The sequence below is a fragment of the Mirounga angustirostris genome, unplaced genomic scaffold, assembly GCF_029215605.1.
Source record: "Mirounga angustirostris isolate CCGP_5_RB_7025 unplaced genomic scaffold, mMirAng1.0.hap1 SCAF_4, whole genome shotgun sequence".
In the NCBI taxonomy this organism is placed as follows: domain Eukaryota; kingdom Metazoa; phylum Chordata; class Mammalia; order Carnivora; family Phocidae; genus Mirounga; species Mirounga angustirostris.
In genome coordinates, this window is record NW_026991712.1 from 159,813,017 (window position 1) to 159,833,151 (window position 20,135).

Genomic DNA, 20,135 nt, shown 5'->3' on the forward strand with positions numbered 1-20,135 from the left:
TCATCTATCAAGGGACACCTGGGTTGCTTCCATATCTTGGCCATGGTAAATAATGCTATGATAAACATAGGGGTGCGTATGCCTTTTTGAATTAGTGTTTTCATTTTCTTTGGGTAAATAGCCAGTAGAGGAATTACTGGATCATTTGGTTTTCTTTTTTTTTTTTTTAAGATTTTATTTATTTATTTGAGAGAGAGAGAGAGCACACACTAGCAGTGGGGAGAGACAGGGAGCAAGGGAGAAGCAGACTCCCTGGTGAGCAGGGAGCCCGACATGACAGGGGCTCGACCCCAGGACCCCCAAGGTCATGACCTGAGCCAAAGGCAAACGCTTAACTGACTGAGCCACCCAAGTGCCTGGTTTTCCTATTTTTAATTTTTTGAGGAAACTCAATAATACTGTTTTCCACAGCGGCTGCACCAATTTACATTCCCACCAGCGGTGCAGGGAGATTCCTTTTTCTCCACACCCTCACCAACCCTTGTTATTTCTTGTCTTTTTGATTCTAGCCATTCTGACAGGTGTGAGGTGATATCTCACTGCAGTTTTAATTTGCATTTCCCTGATAATGAGTGATGTTGAACATCTTTTCATGTATCTGTTGGCCCTCTGTATGTCTTTTTTAAAAAAATGTCTCTGTAGGTCTTCTGTCCATTTTTAATCAGATCATTTGGGGTTCTTTTTTTTTTTTTTTTTTTTTTTGATGTTGAGTTGTCTACTCAGTTTGAAGTTGAGTTTGGATACTAACCCCTTATCGGCTATGTCATTTGCAATATCTTCTCCCATTCAGTTGGTTGAATGGCCTGGTCATTTGTCCAGCCTCTTCCCCACCTGCTTTTTTTTTTTTTTTTTTTTAAGATTTTATTTATTTGACAGAGAGAGACAGCGAGAGAGGGAACACAAGTAGGGGGAGTGGGAGAGGGAGAAGCAGGCTTCCCGCTGAGCAGGAAGCCCGATGCGGGGCTTGATCCCAGGACCCTGGGATCATGACCTGAGCCGAAGGCAGCCACTTAACCGACTGAGCCACCCAGGGGCCCCATCCCCGCCTGCTTTTAACTCGGATCAAGTCCTGTTTGAATTTTGCTGGTCTGGGGTCCAGGTGGCTTTTTGGGTGACTTTACATATCTCTCCCCTCTAAGATGAATTAAGTGATGCCCCTGTATTTAGATGTGGGGAATCCTAATTTTTCTTGATTTTTCCAGAACCTTGGGAACCATCTGTGATGACTATCCTTTCACTTCTCATGTCCAATTAATCACAAATCATATTAATTTTTTTAAAAAAGTCAAGCCACTTCCTCCATCTCCACAACCACCACCCCAGTGGCCATCACTTCCAGGTCTCCCCCTCCCCACCCTTCTAATCCTTTTCCTTTCTGTGGCCAGAGAGGTGTTTTTAAAAATGTAGTTTGAGGGGCGCCTGGGTGGCTCAGTTGGTTAAGCGACTGCCTTCGGCTCAGGTCATGATCCTGGAGTCCCGGGATCGAGTCCCACATCAGGCTCCCTGCTGAGCAGGGAGTCTGCTCCTCCCTCTGGCCCTCCCCCCTCTCATGTGCTCTCTGTCTCTCTCATTCTCTCTGTCTCAAATAAATAAATAAAATCTTTAAAAAAAAAAAAATGTAGTTTGAGCCAAGGCACTTCTCTGTTAAAATCCTTCAGTTCTACCCTTTGATCTCAGGATAAAGTCCAAAATGTTTCAAGTCTCCAAGAGCAGGAGGTCTTTTCCACCTCCCACTGTGCTGCAGTCCTGCAGGCTCAGCTCTGGCCCACTCCCCCCTCAGCGCCTTAACACGTGCTGTTCCCCTTGTCTTCCTGTGGGTAACTCCCCTCTCTTCTCAGTACAAGGGTAGCTTGAGAATAATAGCAATTAACATTTACACAAACGACTCATGTGTATTAGCTTGTTCTCACAATAAATGAGTACCTTTATTAGTTTACTTACAGATTGGAAATCTGAGAGTCAGATGGGAAGAACTTGCTTGCTCTAGGTCACATAGGTAGCAAGCACCGCCGCCCCCCCCCCCCCCAACTAGGCAGTCAGCTGCATGAGGACAGGGATTGTGGGCTTTGCTCATGGGTGCCTAGTATTCATTTGTTGATTTAACAAATGCTGAACATTTAGAATGTGCCATGTTAGGCACTGTTCTAGGTCCCTGCTTTCATGAAGCTTATATACAGTGAGAAAAAGACATACTTAGCAGGTAAACACATATTTGAGCAATGTAATTTTAGGTAAATAAGAGCCTTGAAAACAAGAAAACAGGATGGTGTGTTAACGATGAACAGTGTTGGCAGGCTACTTTAGACCACAGGGTAGTCTGGGAAGGCTTCCCTGAGGAGGAACTCTATCTGCAGAAGGAGTATTCCATAAAGGTGTTTCTTGATTTAATGCACCAACTAGACTATAAACTGAGTGAGGCAGAGAGGGACTTTCTCTGCCTTGTCTACCATGGTATCCCCTAGCACCTATATCTGGCATTGGCATAGAATGAGCCCCAATTAACCATTTTTTTGAATGAATGAATCTATAAATATGTGTATTTTTTCATTCCTTTACTCACATCAGTGGTTTTCAATGGGACTGTCTGTGTGCGTTCTGGTAATTTCTGGATTCCTTTGTCACAACGATAAGGAGGGTGGTTCCTGGCATTTATGGAAGAAGGGATGCTGTATATCTTGCAACACATCGAGACAGTTCCACATAATGTAGACTTGTCCCATATACCGCATGACTTCCAAATGACCTGTTAGATCCCCGTGTAGATGAAAAAAGTTTTTAACTGTTGAAGCCTACACTGACTCCTTTTTTTTTTTTTTTTTTTTTTTTTAAAGATTTATTTATTTATTTGAGAGAGCGAGAATGAGAGAGAGTACATGAGAGGGGGGAGGGTCAGAGGGAGAAGCAGGCTCCTCGCTAAGCAGGGAGCCCGATGCGGGACTCCATCCCGGGACTCCAGGATCATGACCTGAACTGAAGGCAGTTGCTTAACCAACTGAGCCACCCAGGCGCCCACTCCTTTTTATGTAGAAACAAAGTATTTTTAATTTATTTTTTATTTTTAAAATTTTTACTGAAACGTAGTTGACATATTAGTTTCAGGTATACAACATAGTGGGTCAACACTTATATATATTAGGAAATGCTCACCACAGTAAGTGTAGCTCTCCTTTGTCACCGCACAAAGTTATTACAATATTCTTGATTGTATTTCCTACGCTGTACTTTTCATCTCCGTGATTTATTTCATGACCTCTTAATTCCCTTCTCCTACCCCTACACAGAAATATTTTTGCTCCCTTAAATATCAACTAAATTTCCAGGAAGGCCACCGCCATGTAAAAAGGGGGATGATTGTATTTTGTTCTTTTGAAGCTCTACCAACATTTAATCCCATCACCCGTGGATACTCCTGCAGATGTGGCTGTCGGGTTCTGGGTAACTACCTACCTCTACGTCCTAGTACTCTGAAAACTTGAATGTCGTCCGTATTTGCGCCAAAACATTTACATGCTGAACCACTTATTATATCATTGTGACTTATTTTGTGTCATCTTTATTTTACAATAAGCAACACATGGATTATAAACGTTGCGCCTGTGGGTGGGTTACAGGTGCTCTGTTCCCGGAGGGCCGGGCGGTGTGCTGTCTACGCGGCTGGCAAGCAGCCCTTGGGGCCGGAGGAGACCCCAGCGGAGCGGTCCTCCGCGCGCCAGGGGTCGCTGTGGCGCCGCGCGGCCGCGCCGGGTCGCTCTCGCGTGGCCGCCCCGCCTCGGGCCCCCGGGCCGAGTGGGCGGGCACGACTGCGCCCAGGTCGCGAGGCGCCCTTCGACCAGCAGCGCCCGGGGCGGGCGAGTATAAATGGAGCGGTGGCTCCCCCGGCCGCCTCTCTCCGCCCCGGGTCGCCGCAGCCTCCGTCGCTTTCGGGCCCTAGCAGCCTGAAGGAAAAACAGGAAAAGATAAAAAAAATCCGAAAATGCTTTAAAACCTAAAAAAAAAAAACAAAAACCGAGAGAGAGAGAGAAAGAAAAAAGCGCATCCTCCTCGGAGAGCCCGCGGGGAAGTCACTTCTGCACGCTTCCGGCCTGCCCGCGCCCGCCGCCGCACCTTGGCGTCCGTCGGTCCGGTGGTGAGCCGCCCGCCCGCGTCCACGCGCCTCCGCTCCGTCCGCCCCCGCGCCGCGTGGCAGCCCCGCGCCCGCCGCCCTCGCCCCCCGCGCGCCGGCCCCGGGCGCACCACGTGTCCGCGCTGCCCTTCGCCGGCCCGGCGTGGGAGGAGGCTGCGCGCCCGGCCCCCGGGGCTTGCCGAGTCGGCGCCGACCAAGATTTGGTTTCCCTCTTGCCCTGGCTGCTGTAATCTTAAACCGCCGGGAGCCCGAGGCCTATATTTATAGAGAAACCCGTGTCCCGGAGGCCGCCGTGGGCACCATTTGGTTGCCTCTTGGAGAATTTTTATAATTTGGAGGGGAGTCCCTGTTTTAATACGTTATTTTTTTTTTTTCTCCTTCGAAATTTGGAGCTTCAGACCAGGACAGCTGCAAATTACAAACTCCCAGAGAGGGCCATATTGTTTTTGAGAGCCTTTTGTCTGCGGTTTTGCAGTCTCGAACGAGCTGTCCCTGAACTCCTCCTCCCGGTCCTCCGTGTCTCCGAGCCTGCTCCGGCGTCTCTTAGCTTCACTCTGCCACCTGTGAGCCGCGGCGCGGGCCACGGCTCCGAGAAGAGCCCCTTTTGTCCTGTGTGGTCCCTATAAGAAGTTCTCCTGGCGGGGCTCGGGGTGGTGGGGGCTGGGGAGATGAACGCTGCGGCCAGCAGCTACCCCATGGCCTCCCTCTACGTGGGTGACCTGCACTCGGACGTCACCGAGGCCATGCTGTATGAAAAGTTCAGTCCTGCGGGGCCTGTGCTGTCCATCCGGGTCTGCCGCGATATGATCACCCGCCGCTCCCTGGGTTATGCCTACGTCAACTTCCAGCAGCCGGCTGACGGTGAGTAGACGCTTATATCCACAAATTCGCGGGATCCTAGGGGACCCTCGGAGTCTCCCCCATGGGGGAGGGGGAGACACGGGATACAGGAGTTGAGAATGAAGATCTTGGCATCAGGTGACCGGAGTTTCAATCTTGCTTCCACCGCTTGCTAACTGGGTGACCTTGGGCTAATCAGTGGTGGCGGTGGGGTTGGAACCCAAGGAGACAGTAAAATAGGATTTGGAGAAAGTCCCTGTCACTCCATTGTGTATATGGTCCTGCTTTAGTGGGACCCTTGTCTGGTCACTGAGCATGGGTTCATGCCCCTCACAGGCCTGCCGAAAAGGCAGAACAATTGAAACACAATTCCTGCAGAAATTTTAGATTCTGGAGCTGCCGCCCCTCCCCTACGTTTACCCTGGACTTAGTCTCTTTGCTTTCATACTGATAAGGGGTCTTTCTGGGCAAGTGGGAGGCAGTGGGAACAATTCTGTTCATTTTACTTGAGCAGGGGCTCGTGTTGGCGCCACGAGCCGTGCATGTGCCAGGCCAGCTCCCGGATCTGTGGCTTTAAAGCTCCTGGGGTGGAGGAGTCCTTTACTCTCTGGACGAAGCCCTGGGCTGTGGAGAAGGGGTGTCCAGGCAGTCTGGGGAAACGCTGCGGGGGAAATCGACTGGGCTGGTGGGGATTATGGCCTCACCTGTGCACAGAGCTTTACCCTTGTCAAAACCCTTTTCCTTCATCCCATCTGAAGAAAATGGGACTCCGGAGAAGGAAAAGGAACTGCAGAAGGTTGAAGTCTTAGCTGGGACTGCCAGCGCAGTGCCCCGCCAGCCCAGACTGGGGCCCTTGCTTGGAACAGTGGAGAGGTATGCTGCAGGCGTGGCCGGAGCGAGGCCAGAGGAAACCTAATCAGGGGCCGCACGTGACTTCAGATTAAAAGGGAACAACTGTAGAGACCATTACTGGGAGAAACGAGCCATTCTATGGCAAAGGATCTCTGGGTCCCTATTTTTGTCCACACTTTGTTCACTGTCCGTGAAGCACAGAGAATGTCACTTGCCCAGGCTGCAGCTAAGACCAGAGAATCCGACTTGTTGAGAGACAAGAGGCGCTGCTACCATCAACTCACCGTGTGCTCTGAGCTGTGTCTGGCCAGAGGGCACAAAGGTGGCCAAGTGTGGCCTTTTTCCGGGGGGAGTAGTGGGTACATTGGCTGTTGCCTGCCTTTTTGACACTTTCTGAACAAAAGTCCTGTCACTTGGTGATAGTAGCAGAAGCCATTGGTCAGTGCATCTGCCAACACATGCCTCTGCAGGACCTCTCCTAGCTATAAATAAGTGCAGCCAGATTTGTTAGACGAAGCCAACTTGCCTTCTGCAGCACTGTCTGGAAAGACGCGAAGAGCTGTGTAGAAAGGGCTCCTTCCTGCTAGTCAATGAGACCCTGGGGTCCCAGGCTTTTGGTCCCAGATAAACCATCAGGAGCGACGGCTTCTGTACCTGGACTTGTCCTGAGTTGGATCTGTCCAGTCTGCTTTCCCTGACCTTCCCTCCCATACTCAACCAGCCCACCTGAGAAGGTGGGAAAGGTGGTTGGAGATGAATGAAAACGAGATACTCCTTCCGCTGACTGGACAGCTGAGCTTGTGGAGGGCCAGAGTTAGGGAATTTTGTCCCTGTCTTAAGTGAGGTGGTACCTTGGGACAGGAGAACCCCACCCCCATGCCCCTTATCCCCTCATGGAGGAGATTCTGGGGTGGTTCATTGCGTAAGTCAGGAAAAGTGGCCACCAGCTCTGGGAGTTTGTTACGACCGCTAAGAGAAGTGCTCCTGCTGACAGGTGGTGGTACGTCTTAGCTTCTGGTCCTTTAAGCGGTCTCTGGTACACACATGGATTTGTTGGGAAGCTGGGGAAGCGTCCCAAGGCACTGGATGGAGAACTTGGTTGGGCACCAGGGCATTTGAAGTTCTGGAATTTCACAGAACTCAGATTAAGACTTGAGAAGGGCCTGGAAACCACGAGGTGCAGAGCCTAGTGTGCTACGTGCTTAGAAAGATGTAGTTTCATCCTCATCGTCCTGATGCTAAAAAGACTGTTTCCATGCATGACCGTTAGTATCTGTCATTTTGAGGTTTTTAAATCAATTTCTGTTCTCAGAAATTGAAAATATAAGAAACTGGGCTGAATTCAGGGATAGCACATTCTCCCCAGTCAGTCACTCGTAGATTTTGTTCTGTCATTTGTCTTGTAGGCGGATCGTAGACAAAATGACGACAGCTAGTTGGTAATTTGATACAATACCTTACTGAAAAATAATCAGAAGGTCTGGTATTAGTTTCTTAATCACTAGTTAGCTGCATGGCTTAGCCATCCTGGACCTAAGTTTGCTCATTTTATGAAGTAGATAGCATCACCTGTCCCACCTGCGTCACCACGGGTGATAAGCAGCAGTCCTCATAACTGTTACCACTTAGTCAAATGTGTGGTATTGTGATTTGATCTTGGTGCCAGAAGGCGATCTAGATGATCTCGCCTAACCCCCTTACCCAACAAGGGTGCAGCCCAGAGGGCTGGAGACTTCTGCCAGGATGTGGATCGACTGGCCAGAATGTCTACCCTCAGGAGCAACACGGGCTAGAGGGAGCTGATGCCCTTTAGTTTTAATAGAGTTGCCTTTTATCAGAGTGATTACCTTGAAAAGTCCTACAGTCATCTGTTCCTGGGATGGTGGCAGTCGTCAACACGAGGTGACGTTTTATATCCTTGACTGAAATGTGTTTCTCTCTTGCAGCTGAGCGGGCCTTGGATACCATGAACTTTGATGTGATTAAGGGAAAGCCAATCCGTATCATGTGGTCTCAGAGGGATCCCTCTTTGAGAAAATCTGGTGTGGGAAACGTCTTCATCAAGAATCTGGACAAATCTATAGATAACAAGGCACTTTATGATACTTTTTCTGCTTTTGGAAACATTCTGTCTTGCAAGGTAAGCACCAGTTAAAGGACTTTGGAATGATTACTGACTCATGAGAACAAGAGAAATACTAAAGGGGGAACAGCCTTGGAATTGGGCGACAGGATATGGTCATTTTTGAAATGCTGGAAATGGCTCTGCAGCCTAAAAATTCCCTGTAGGTAATCTTGTGCCACAACCCAGCATGACCAGCAGGTGCTTTTGTGTCTTTGTTTATTCGTCCCTCTGCCTAAAATATCCTTCCTGTTTCCTACTTTTGGAGGGCATCAAAGGGTTTCTCCTTTCTGTGGGGGAACCAGAGCAGTGCCTCAGGTCTCCAGGTGGCTGTACTTGGTCATTTCAGAAGCATAAAATCATCCTCTTCCTTCTCTGTGCACCTGTTTATGTGGAGAATTTTGTACAACTGGTGTGGTGGTTGTTTACATGTCTAACTCCGCACTAGACTGAAATTCTGTTGTGGGTTTGGAAAATGGTCACTTTTGGCAGCACGGTGCTTTTGCCCCCAAATTTCAAGGTCTTTTAATGAAATAAAACTCTTGGAATAGAAGCAGCCTAATAGTGGCTGCCATTTGTAAATGGAACATCACTGGGTGCCTGGTAGTGTGCTCCGTGTTAGGAAAACTTGGCGTGCTGTAGTCTCCTGTCTGGACCGTGGATGGGCTAACGGCCTCAGACGCTGGCAGCTGAGCAGAAGACCACGTGGTTCTCGACTCTTTGGAGATACCAGTGGTGCTACCGTGGTCTGCTTGTCTTTGCCAGGTGGTGTGTGATGAGAACGGCTCTAAGGGTTATGCCTTTGTCCACTTCGAGACGCAAGAGGCTGCTGACAAGGCCATCGAGAAGATGAACGGCATGCTCCTCAATGACCGCAAAGTGTGAGTGTCCCAGTCCGGAGCAACAGCCATCGCATGAGCCAGCCGTGGCCCCACCTCGGTATTAACTGGCACACAAGGCGGCTACTGGTTCTCTCGGCCCAAGTGTGGCCTGCTCCTACCTCTCCACTCCAGGGCTGGTGAGTCTCCCTGCCCGAGCCGTGGCAGCCCTTTGACTCGCCAAGGTGGGCTTCCTGCCCAAGCCATGGCCTGCCTGCCGCCTCTCCCTTAAAAGCATCATCCGTCTGTGGGTTTTGTGAGCACCGGCAACTGGGGCTTGCTGGAAGGCAGCTATGAGCCCTTTCTGAGCAGGGGTCTTGGCCAGCGGCAGAGTGGAGAGGGCCCTGGACTGACCAGGAGCTGTGTACTAGCCATGTGACCTTGGCCTTCCCGTGACTCAGGTCTGTCCATGGGGTCATTTGCTAGGGGTTGATGCCAAATTGTCCCAAGATCTCCAGTTGGCTAACTTATGACTCAGTGACCTTCTCATACAAGGCTGGTTCCACAGTAATACTTAATTTGGTTATAATGAAGAATCTGATCTGATGGCAGAAGACGCTGTTCATGATAGACCTTGTTGCTTTAGTGTGGTTATTGCAGAATAGGGAGGGGGGGTCTTAGCTAAGCCATGGCAGGGAGAGAAGGGATAATAAGTCTTGGCTAGAGCAAGCAAAAATCATTTCTGCTCTTTGTGGGGCGCCTTTTTATGTTGAACAGACCAGGGGATGGATTACATTGATAATGTGTATGTGGCCAGTGGTGAAGTCTTACAAAGGTATCACTAGAGAGAGATCTAAAGATTTTTCAGCATATAGATACATTTTCCCACTTGTGTCAACAACACCAGAATGAGGCCAGTGCAAAAGCAAAGGCTTTTTCATAGTTCACTCTAGCAGTCTCACCCCTAGGGCTAACCCCTGTTAACAGTTTGGTTTGTATCCTTCCAGACCTTTTCTATGCATTTACATAGATGCACAGAAATGAACATTTTAAAAACAAGGTCATCAGGTTTCTTCACGAAGGCAGTGTGATGTGGTAGGAGTAGCCCTGGTCTGAGCCAGGAGTCCTGGGGCTGGTCCTTGCAGGACAGTCCTGCCTCTCTCTTTCTGCTGGGGAGTCGGGGCATCTCTGAGCTTGCTGTCTTGGTGGTTGGATGGGGACTCGTGTGTTTTAACCTCTCCTGTCAGCCTTTAACCTATATTCCTTTGGGCCCCTGGAAATCATGATTTTTGTTCCTCTGGGTGTTCACTGTTTCCCATGGTCTCTTTTTAGGTTTGTGGGCAGATTCAAGTCTCGAAAAGAGCGGGAAGCTGAGCTTGGAGCCAAAGCCAAGGAGTTCACCAATGTTTATATCAAAAACTTTGGGGAAGAGGTGGATGATGAGAGTCTGAAAGAGCTATTTAGCCAGTTTGGTAAGTTGGGCTTCTTCACCCCATGTGCCCCCTTCTGCAGTCCACCGGACCTACAACTCCTCCTGTATCTTAGTTGTTTAAGAGATGAGGGCGCCTAGGCCCAGAAGTAAACTACCTTGCATGACAGGGTCACAGAGTAGATAGGAATAGACTCTTGGCTTCATCCTACCTCGTCCCAGCCCCAGAGCCGTCTCAGTAGCTTGGTCAGAAGTAGAAGGCCAGGCACGGCACCTCTTTCTAGAGTCCATCTGGGTTCAGCAAGAGTTGGCTTCATTTGGGCTCCTAGAGAAGCCTTCTCTCCTTGAGCTGTAACAGAGATGGTGTTACTAATAGTTCTGTCCTTTGGTAATAGGTAAGACCCTAAGTGTCAAGGTGATGAGAGATCCCAGTGGGAAATCCAAAGGCTTTGGCTTTGTGAGTTACGAAAAACACGAGGATGCCAATAAGGTGAGAGTCCCACGAGGGTTGGGGAAACATTTGCAGGAAGTGGCCCCGAGTGTGGGCAGGGCCTGGCTGGCACATAGCCGAGCGGAGCGGGCATTGCCCGAGTGTCATAGTGATGTTGTTCCTGGCCTGAGGGGACTTGACGTGCTAATCCGTCATTTACCTGTTCCCAGAGCACTTGGCACCTACCTGTCACCTAGCTCTGTAGGGTGAAAGAATAGGATGGGTGTTTGCTCCCCTTCCTAGTGAGGGGGCTCAGGGCCCCAGGAGTTGCTGACTTGCTGGCAGTAGCAGCTGCTTACGGGGAAAGCATGGTGCTGGGCGCTCAGCGTGCACCACTCGCTCCCCACAGAACAGGAGAGACTCAGCAACACCCAGATTAGCAGCCTGGGCTCATGTCTGCCGCGCTTGTATTTATAAAGCTACAATTTTTTTCTGTATCCTCTGGACCAATAACCCATTTAAGTAGTAACCCCATTTTACTCACAAGGAAGTTTGGATTTGCTTAGCTGACTTCAGATGGAATAAAATTAATTTTTAGCCCTATAGGAAAGATTTCCTTCTCTTGGAATGTTGTGGTGGGACTTTCAGGCGTCCAGAGCAAGGCCCCGGCCTCTACGTCTTGATTTTTAAGACCTGTGTTTCCTCTTTAGGCTGTGGAAGAGATGAATGGAAAAGAAATCAGTGGGAAAGTGATTTTTGTAGGCCGTGCCCAGAAGAAAGTGGAACGGCAGGCTGAGTTAAAGCGGAAATTTGAACAGCTGAAACAAGAGAGAATTAGTCGGTATCAGGTGAGAGGGGCTCTTGGCACAGCCTCCCACCCAGGGGTTTACTGTGGAATACTGGCAGGAGCACCCTTAGGTCTGGCAGGCTTTCTCTTTGGGCACCTGGAATCTGCCTCTTCCTCTCCTTTCTCCCAAGATCCTCAGGTGTAAAAGGAAATACCTACCAGATACAGCAACGATTCTAGGACAAGGGCAAAAGATTGATTCATTCGTTTAGGGACTCATTCCGGAAGCCTCAGTCTGTTATTCTTTCTTGTGTGGGTTCTTTTTACTTAAATGATTACCCTTTGTTGGAGCGGTGGCAGGAGCCCCACTGGGGCCAGCAGTCAGCCAGAGGAGCTGTGCAGAAAGCCAGGCCCACACTGAGGGTCCTGTCCGAGTCCGCGGCAGGAGTCTCAGTCCTGAGCCTGCATCAGAATCCCCTGCAGGGCTTGTGAAAACGTGGCTTTCAGAACCCCAGAATTTCTGATTCAGTAGATTGGGATTTGGGCCCGAGAAGTTGCATTTCTAAGAAATACCCAAGGAGCGGGGCTGCTGTTGGTCTAGGACCACATTTTGACAACCAGCGTCTTAGGGCATATGTGGGGTACAGACGTGCATTAATGGTGATCCTTCTGCTTCAGGGGGTGAATCTCTACATTAAGAACTTGGATGACACCATTGATGATGAGAAGTTAAGGAAAGAGTTTTCTCCTTTTGGATCAATCACCAGTGCTAAGGTATTTTATACTGAGATTTGGGATCGAAAGCAGAAATTACAACTTTTTAGAGCTTTATTGGTATTTGTTTCACTGAAAGAGTGGAATCTAAATCGTGTTCATTTCTGAGGATAGATACCACATTAATCTAGCAAATTCCTCCTGGCGTTCAATTACGCATCTGAGTATATGCTTTGGAGAAGGGCGTTTCATGAGGTATACATTGCACTGTCTCCCAGGCACTGAGGTGTGGTGGTGAATCTGAGCAGTCCCTCCTATTGACCCCTAAGCACCTGAATCTTTCCCATTCTTTGCTGCTTTGTGCTGGTGTGGGGACAGATGGTGCAACAGTATGAGCAGAGGAAATCCAGACGGGTTGTTTTCCATTTGTCTTGGAGCCTGTCTCTACGACTCTGCCACACTTCCTCCTTGCACAAAGGTATTTTGAGGACTTGGGAACTGGGTTTGGGAACTTCTGTCCTGGCCTTACAAAGCTAAGAGGAGTGGAAAGATGGCTCTCACACGTTTTGCCGTGTGCATTGTTTGCTTGGTTTTCTTTGGTAATCCTATCAACTGATGCAGCAGGGTGAATGCATATGAATCCCCTCCTAAAGCTAAGGAATTAGAGTCCTTGAGCAGGAGAACACTGGTTAGGTGAGGATGGAACGCGCTCGGGCAAGGCCCGTGGTGGGTGTGATGGGAAGTGATGCATGTGTGAAGGTTCTGGACCCTAGTCTGATGCAGACGCTGCTGCTCCGCGAAGGTGCGGCACACGTCAGAGTCCTGGGGCTGAGAACGGAGGCCGAGTGCGCTGGTAAAGACGTGGTGACCCTGCCTTGGCCCTTAGCTTTACGTCACGCACAACCTGGGAGCGTCGTAAAGGAACGTCATTTGTAGCAGGGAGTTGATCAGGGGCCACCCTGTCGGGGTTCCTTGTTTCCTCGCCCCTTCCCTCTTACCACCTCCTTAACTGGCCACTGGCCTTCATCGGTGTGAGGAATGATGGTCTCTCCTTGCTTATCAGCACAATGTTCGAGTTGGTATTTGTAGGAAGAGGATAAAAGAACCGTGTCTTGCAAGTTTCACAGGCCCTATTTTCAAGATCAGGGTGTCATGTTTTCAGAGACTGCGCTGGCCCATCTCATTGATAGAGCCGTTGGGTTGGTACGCATCCTTACTTTCATGTCCTCCACCTCAGGAGGGCTGTCCAGGCAGCAAGCTAAGACACAAAAGATGCCAAGCACACATTGTCCTGTTGCTATCAATGTTTCTGAGGAGGTAGGCCAGGGGGGAGCTACAAATCACCTTTTCAGGTGAGGAAAAGAACTGTCTGAATGACTAGCCGTCTGTGGGAAAAGATGGCCTGAACCGGTAGACCTGTGGCTTTGTGGCAGTTGGCCTTAGAGGATCTTGTGGGCATCAAGCTTCAGAGAGAGGGCAAGCGTTTCACATAGCTTAGGGGCAGCTAGCCTAGGTGGCTCAGTCGGTTAAAAATCTGACTCTTGATTTTGGCTCAGGTCATGACCTCAGGGTCCTGAGATTAAGCCCCACATCTGGGCTCTGTGCTGAGTGTGGAGCCTGCTTTTAAAATTCTATCCCTCTGGGACAGCTGGGTGGCTCAGTCAGTTAAGCGGCTGCCTTCGGCTCAGGTCATGGTCCCAGGGTCCTGGGATGGAGCCCCGCATCGGGCTCCCTGCTCGGCGAGGAACCTGCTGCTCTCCTGCTCGTGAGTGCTCTCTCCCTCCCTCTCTCTCTCTCTCTGACAAATAAATAAAAATCTTTAAAAAAAAAAAAAAAGATTCTCTCCCTCTGCCCACCCCTGCTCCCATGTATTCATGCACTCTCTCTCAAAAAATAAATAAGATCTTTTTTAAAGGGGGGGCGGGGGCACTTGAGTGACTCAGTCGGTTGGGCATCTGCCTTCAGCTCAGGTCATGAACCCAAGGGCCTGGAATCAAGCCCCTCATCAGGCTCTGCTCAGCAGGGAGCCTGCTTCTCCCTCTGCCGCTCCCCGTACTTGTGCTCTATCTGTCTCAAATAAATAAAAATCTTAAAAAAAAAAAAAAAAAAAAAATCACAGAGCTTAGAAATCGCTGAACTGGGACTAGAATCCAGCTCTCTCTCCTAGCTGGTCACCTTTCTGCTGTTAACTCCCATTGAATTAATGGTGGCAGTCATTGGTTTTGTAACTCCTGCGTGTATGTGGTATTTCAAAAGCATATCCTAACCTTGCTAAGAGATGATAAAAGTTTTGTTCACCAAGGTCTTGGGCAGATGAGTTTTACAAGTAAACAGCTTAACACTGTCCAGATCTCTGTCGGGTATCCAAAGGTAGCTACTACGCTTCTAGGTGTCAGGAAATATCTTTGGGTTCCTGGTTTAACCATTAGCCATATCATAGTGTTTAGAAACTTTTAGGATCACCTGGGGATCTAACAAACAAAATGCCTAGGTCCTCTCCTTAGAGGTTGTGACTTAATTGGTCTGGGGTACATCCCGTGACAGGTCTAGAACCCTTGCCCTAGACTTGGGAACTGTTTGCGGCAGAAACCAGGTTTTTTGGTTCTTAATAGCTGTCCCCCAAACTAGAACACCTTTTCCTTAAGTAGCTGGTCCCTTTGTAGGTAATGTTGGAGGATGGGAGAAGCAAAGGGTTTGGCTTTGTCTGCTTCTCATCTCCTGAAGAGGCGACCAAAGCAGTCACCGAGATGAACGGACGCATCGTGGGCTCCAAGCCACTATATGTCGCCCTGGCCCAGAGGAAGGAAGAGCGAAAGGCTCACCTGACCAACCAGTACATGCAGCGGGTGGCTGGAATGCGAGCACTCCCTGCCAATGCCATCTTAAATCAGTTCCAGCCTGCAGCCGGTGGTTACTTCGTGCCAGCAGTCCCACAGGTGGGTCAGCTTGTGTGCCTGGGTCTTCGGAACCTGCCCCCCGACGGCTGTTGCCGCAGCCCGTGGTGGTTGGGGTGAGGGGTTTTGGATATTGGAGTTCAGAAGGTCAGAGTAAGGACCCATGAAAATGAAGATTTAGTCATTCTCTCACTCACTCTTCACGCAGTAGTGAGTTAGAATGAAAGAATCCCCGTTAACTGGCCTTCCCTCCCCCAGGCCTTTGAGTACTCAGAGAAGGTCTTGAATAACTAGCCTCGGGCCTGGCAGTGAGATGAGATGAGATACTTCTCTCATGCGGATTCAGGTCCTTCAAATAAAAGGGCTTGGGTGCTCTTTCTTGCAGGCCCAGGGAAGACCTCCATATTACACACCCAACCAGTTAGCACAGATGAGGCCTAACCCCCGCTGGCAGCAAGGTGGGAGACCTCAAGGTAGGTGGTGGGGAGTGCTGGTTCCATCACCCGGGATATGCCTCCCCGGGCTCCCTGCCTCTCCTCCTCGCCCCCTCTGAGGCGCAGCCTAGGTTCTGGTCCACATGCTTCATCAGTGATGCACAATTTTTGTCTTCACCAGGCTTCCAAGGAATGCCAAGTGCTATACGCCAGTCTGGGCCTCGTCCCGCTCTTCGCCATCTGGCTCCAACTGGTAATGCTCCGGCCTCTCGTGGCCTCCCTACTACCGCTCAGAGAGTCGGTGAGCAAACTGGCCTTGAGAAGTGTGGCCTGGGGAGGAGGGAGTCAGGTTGGCTAGGCCCTGCCCAGGGTTGGTCAGTTTGTTGGGCCCACGTTCCAGTTCCGGTCCTGTAATCATGGCTGTGTGCTCTGGTTGGTCCTTAAGGAGAGAGAAACAGTGGGAGTTCTAGGAGTGTTGGTGACTTTAAGGATCCTGCTCATTGGTGACTCATGTGAGAAAGCTTAATTATAGAAGCCTGTTAGCTGGATGACTACAGAGGCAGCCTATTCTTTTGGGTGGGGTTGGGAGATTGAAAGAAACTGTTCTTTACAGACTATGTCCCGTATTCCAAGAGGTGGAGAGAGTTGTGTGTTCTCTGTTGACTGCTCCTCGAAAGTAGCAGTCGTGGTCCCGTGTGCGATGTGTTGTGTGAACAGGCTTTGGAATGGCTCCTTCCGTGGGACGTGGCCAGTTGGACATTCGCTGCCGACACTGATGTGCATTTGCTGGTCTGTTGTAGGGTCTGAGTGCCCGGACCGCTTGGCTATGGACTTTGGTGGGGCTGGTGCCGCCCAGCAAGGGCTGACTGACAGCTGCCAGTCTGGAGGTGGTATTGGATGCACACAGAATGGGGAAAGATGGGATTTGACGGGTCTTTGCCCAGACTGATGGGCTTTAATTTTGCTTGTTCTTTTCCGAAGGTGTTCCCCCAGCCGTGCAGACCTTAGCGCCTCGTGCTGCTGTTGCTGCTGCTGCCCCTCGGGCTGTCGCACCTTACAAATATGCCTCCAGTGTCCGCAGCCCTCACCCTGCCATCCAGCCCCTGCAGGTGAGGCCCACCAAACAGAATGCTAAAAGGATCTCCCCTGTTGGCACTTGATTGAAAAGGTGCCTTGCTTTGATTCCTCCAACAGGTATTAAACGCCCGCTGTGTCAGGGTGCCGTGTTTTCTGTGGTGACACTGCCTCTCGGGCTCTCTCTGCTGGGAGAGAAGGGGCTGGGAAGTATTCCTCCCCGTAGTAGTCTACTCAGAAATGCCCCAGCAGAAACAGCTGCTGTTTCCGCCCTCCTTTGTACAACATGTGTGTGCTCGCTTGGCTCTTTGAGCTGCTCACGCCCACTGGCCGAGTTGATCCTTAGCTGCTCTGCGAGACGGGGACATGCAGGCAGGAAAGAGCTTCATCTAGCAGAAGAGAAGTTCGGCTTCAGAGATCTTAAGTTGGGATGGGGGACTGGACCCAGAGCCCAGGAGTAATTTGCTTAGAGGAGCTGCAGTCTGCCTTGTGGCCCCTAAGTCGCCTGCTCGTGCTTCGTGCTGTCTAAATGCGAGATGCCTCAGAACTCTGCTTATGTAAAATAGTTTTTACCTTCAGAGCCTTCCTTTTAGGGCTGGGACTGGCATTGACAATGCATGTTGACAGTCCTCAAGCATTTGATAGAATAAAAACATTTGGTACAATAAAGTGATGTGGGATGTAATTATAAATGGAATCATTTGATGATTGCTGAGCCTTGTAGGTTTATTTTCTTAGTCATTTCCTATTCCTTTTAATAGCATGCTGTTTTTATTGTAGTTGGTTTTGTGTTCAAGCCTATAACACTCTTGCTCCTGTAACCCCTCATCCCTCAAGCTTGCCATTAGTTCCTTGGCACCAAGGACACCCACCTCCATCTCTGTCAAACAGTAGGCTTTCAGACTGAGTGGTCAGGCTCAGGACCATCGAGCATCCTTTCAGTGTTGCTAACCTGCTGCCTCTCCTGGTTCCCAGGCACCGCAGCCTGCGGTCCATGTGCAGGGGCAGGAGCCCCTGACCGCCTCCATGCTGGCCGCAGCGCCCCCCCAGGAGCAGAAGCAGATGCTGGGTGAGTGAGCCATGTGTTTGCAGGAGAGGGGGCCAGAGCCTGGCACTGACCCGGACACCAGTGTCCATTCACTGGGATTCACCCTGGGCTTTAATTCGATCTCCACCCCCAGGAGAACGTTTGTTCCCGCTCATCCAAACCATGCATTCAAACCTGGCTGGGAAAATCACGGGCATGCTGTTGGAGATTGACAACTCTGAGCTGCTGCACATGCTCGAGTCCCCCGAGTCGCTCCGCTCCAAGGTGAGCTGGTCCCCGGGCCCTGCAGGGGGAGGCGGGTCTGCTGTCTCCCGACCCTCTCGTCGCGCCTCGCCTGTGACTTGAGAGCTGCTGTGGGTGGGAATTAGGAGCGGGCAGCACCCGGCAACACCGCTGCCGGGCCCCGCGCGCCAGGGAGGGGCCGAGGGCCTCTGCTCAGATGTCACTAACCACCTGGAGATTGCTCACAGGTGGATGAAGCTGTGGCGGTTCTGCAGGCTCATCATGCCAAGAAAGAAGCTGCCCAGAAGGTGGGCGCTGTTGCCGCTGCTACCTCTTAGCCAAGGAAGAACCGTATGTTTGGCTGTTTTTGTTTTCTGCAATGGCTTTGACTTGTGACAATCTTCCTAAAAGATTACTTAGAGCCACTATAACCCGGTACCTTGGACAGGCAGTCACCTGGGTTCTGTCTGTCATCTGGAAGAGTTAATTTGGAGAAAAGAGAGGACAGGTTGTAAACTATAAGGAGCAGACAGTTTTCTGTAGAAGGAGCCCCTGGTTAGATGAATGACCTTTTTGGGTTAGAATAATGACAGATAAGGCGTCATAATCAGATCCCACAGCCTCATTTCTGTGAACATATCTCCCTGGTTTGGCTTGAGGTTGGTGAGAGCAGCTGTGTGTGCAGCCGCCGCGTGGCTCTGGGAACACAAGGGGCACGGGCCCTGGTGTCGGAGTGGGAGAGACAGACACACCTGACTAGTTCCAGGGTGTGTTCTAGTCCACTTCTGACCCTGGCAGCTGTGGCCCCCAGCCGCAGGGGCGGGGGTGAGTGAGGCTTAACTAGGACCTGTGACCAGGACTGGCGGGTGCCTCCTCATGGAGGAAGGAGAGGACCAGACAAACCAGAGCCAGAGGCGAGGGGAAAGGACACGTGGTAAGGGCCCAGACCCTTCATTTGGATTTAAGCAAGAGAATGGTAGCTTTGAGTACAGGATGGCCAGGAAGGGCGTGGGGCTTTATAGTACCTCGCTAGCCTCAGAGTGGGTGATTCTCAGCCAGGAGTTCCCCCTCAGAGGACATTTGCCAATGGAGACATATTTTGGGTTGTCACAGCTGGAGATGTGTCACTGGCATCCAGTGGGTAGAGGCTAGGGATACTGCTAAATGTTCCACAGTGCCCAGGAGAGCCCCAACAAAATCGTCCTGCCCGAATGTCAGGAAGCACTGCTCTTGCAATACCTTTTTATAAGCCGGAGATTCAGTGCATCTCAGGTTTTTCTGATTATGTATTTAATTTGTGTTGGTGCTTTTCAGGATTCAAAAGCCAAATAACCCCTCCTGGAATTCAGCTCAAGGTTTGAAGATTCCTAGCGTGTCCTATGGACCTCAACACCAAGAACCACAAATTGGAAATTTAATAGGTCATTTTGTATCAAAAGGTCAATTATGAAGCACCTAGAATTTTTCAATTAAAAGAATATATTCTCTGGGTTCTGCTATGGCCCAGACAGTGTTAACTTTTTTTTTCTATTGTGGGTTTTGATTTTTTCCCCCCGAAATTGGTTTTATTTGATGTACCCAAGTCTTAAGTTTCTCAATAAAGAAAAAAATCTCCATAAAACTGCCTGTGCTGTTTCACTCTGTTAAATCCAGTTTTCACTTGGAAGTAATTTTAGGATGTATTTAGAGTCAAATGAAGTTCTGTATAGCTTATCCTTTCCTGATGGGTTACAAACAGACTATTAGCAATGGTATACAGAACTGTCCCATTGCGTTCTCTTGTGGGAGGACCTTTATAATGGACCCCCATTTAACCTGTAGAAACCTATAGAAATCTGATCATAGCAGACCTGGGGTCTGACCCGGAAGAACTGGGTGCACTCCCTCCTTGGATGTGTTAGCTGGCATTTATGGGTCCCCTCTTCTGCAGTCAGCTGATTATGCAACTAAGGTTTCCTCTGGCAATGGGAAAAGGCTTGGGGCTAGGTCTGAGTGGCAACAGCAAACAAATGCTGGAGTCCTAAGCACTTTGTGGTTCCTTTAGTCCTCAAAACAGCCCTCACCTGGCCAAGGTCAACCAGTCTGCTTGCCCTCCCTGTCCTCTAGGAACACTTTTTACCTTCCTTGAAATCTGGCAGGCTGTCTTTACTCGGGACCTTACCCAGGGGGTCATTTTCCTTAGAATATTCTTCCCTCTTAGCAGTTAGCAGACTCCCCATTTTCTTTAAGGTCTGGTCTCACCTTAAGTAAAGGCTGATTCACTTACCACAGCAAAGGAAACAACAAAACTGGGACAACCTACTGAAGGAGAAGATACTTGTAGACATCCAACAAAGGGTTAGGATCTA

At 49.9% G+C, this 20,135-nt stretch overlaps 1 protein-coding gene and 1 non-coding gene across 14 annotated transcripts; both read left to right on the forward strand.

Annotated features, from left to right (window-relative positions):
• The first annotated feature begins 3,811 nt into the window (after nt 1–3,811).
• On the forward strand, nt 3,812–19,408 carry PABPC4 (poly(A) binding protein cytoplasmic 4). Of its 13 annotated transcripts, XM_045898009.3 has the most exons (17): nt 3,813–4,126; nt 4,516–4,984; nt 7,762–7,955; nt 8,703–8,818; nt 10,088–10,227; nt 10,580–10,674; nt 11,325–11,462; nt 12,080–12,175; nt 14,779–15,051; nt 15,395–15,482; nt 15,625–15,744; nt 16,244–16,330; nt 16,425–16,552; nt 17,493–17,586; nt 17,699–17,829; nt 18,036–18,138; nt 19,102–19,408. In XM_045898009.3, exons 2-16 carry the CDS (start codon nt 4,792–4,794, stop codon nt 18,123–18,125), a joined length of 1,983 nt encoding a protein of 660 aa, XP_045753965.1. In that variant the 5' UTR covers nt 3,813–4,126; nt 4,516–4,791; the 3' UTR covers nt 18,126–18,138; nt 19,102–19,408. The 13 variants fall into 13 exon arrangements, 12 of the variants coding, with proteins under 12 accessions (XP_045753966.1, XP_064445467.1, XP_064445468.1 ...); XR_010410985.1 differs by having other exon boundaries at nt 3,812–4,984; nt 18,036–18,222; XM_045898010.3 differs by having other exon boundaries at nt 3,812–4,984; nt 18,036–18,095.
• Nucleotides 12,444–12,578, forward strand: LOC123860722 (small nucleolar RNA SNORA55). The gene has a single exon (XR_006794836.1). It is a non-coding gene; the product is annotated as a small nucleolar RNA SNORA55 (small nucleolar RNA).
• Nucleotides 19,409–20,135: the final 727 nt, after the last annotated feature.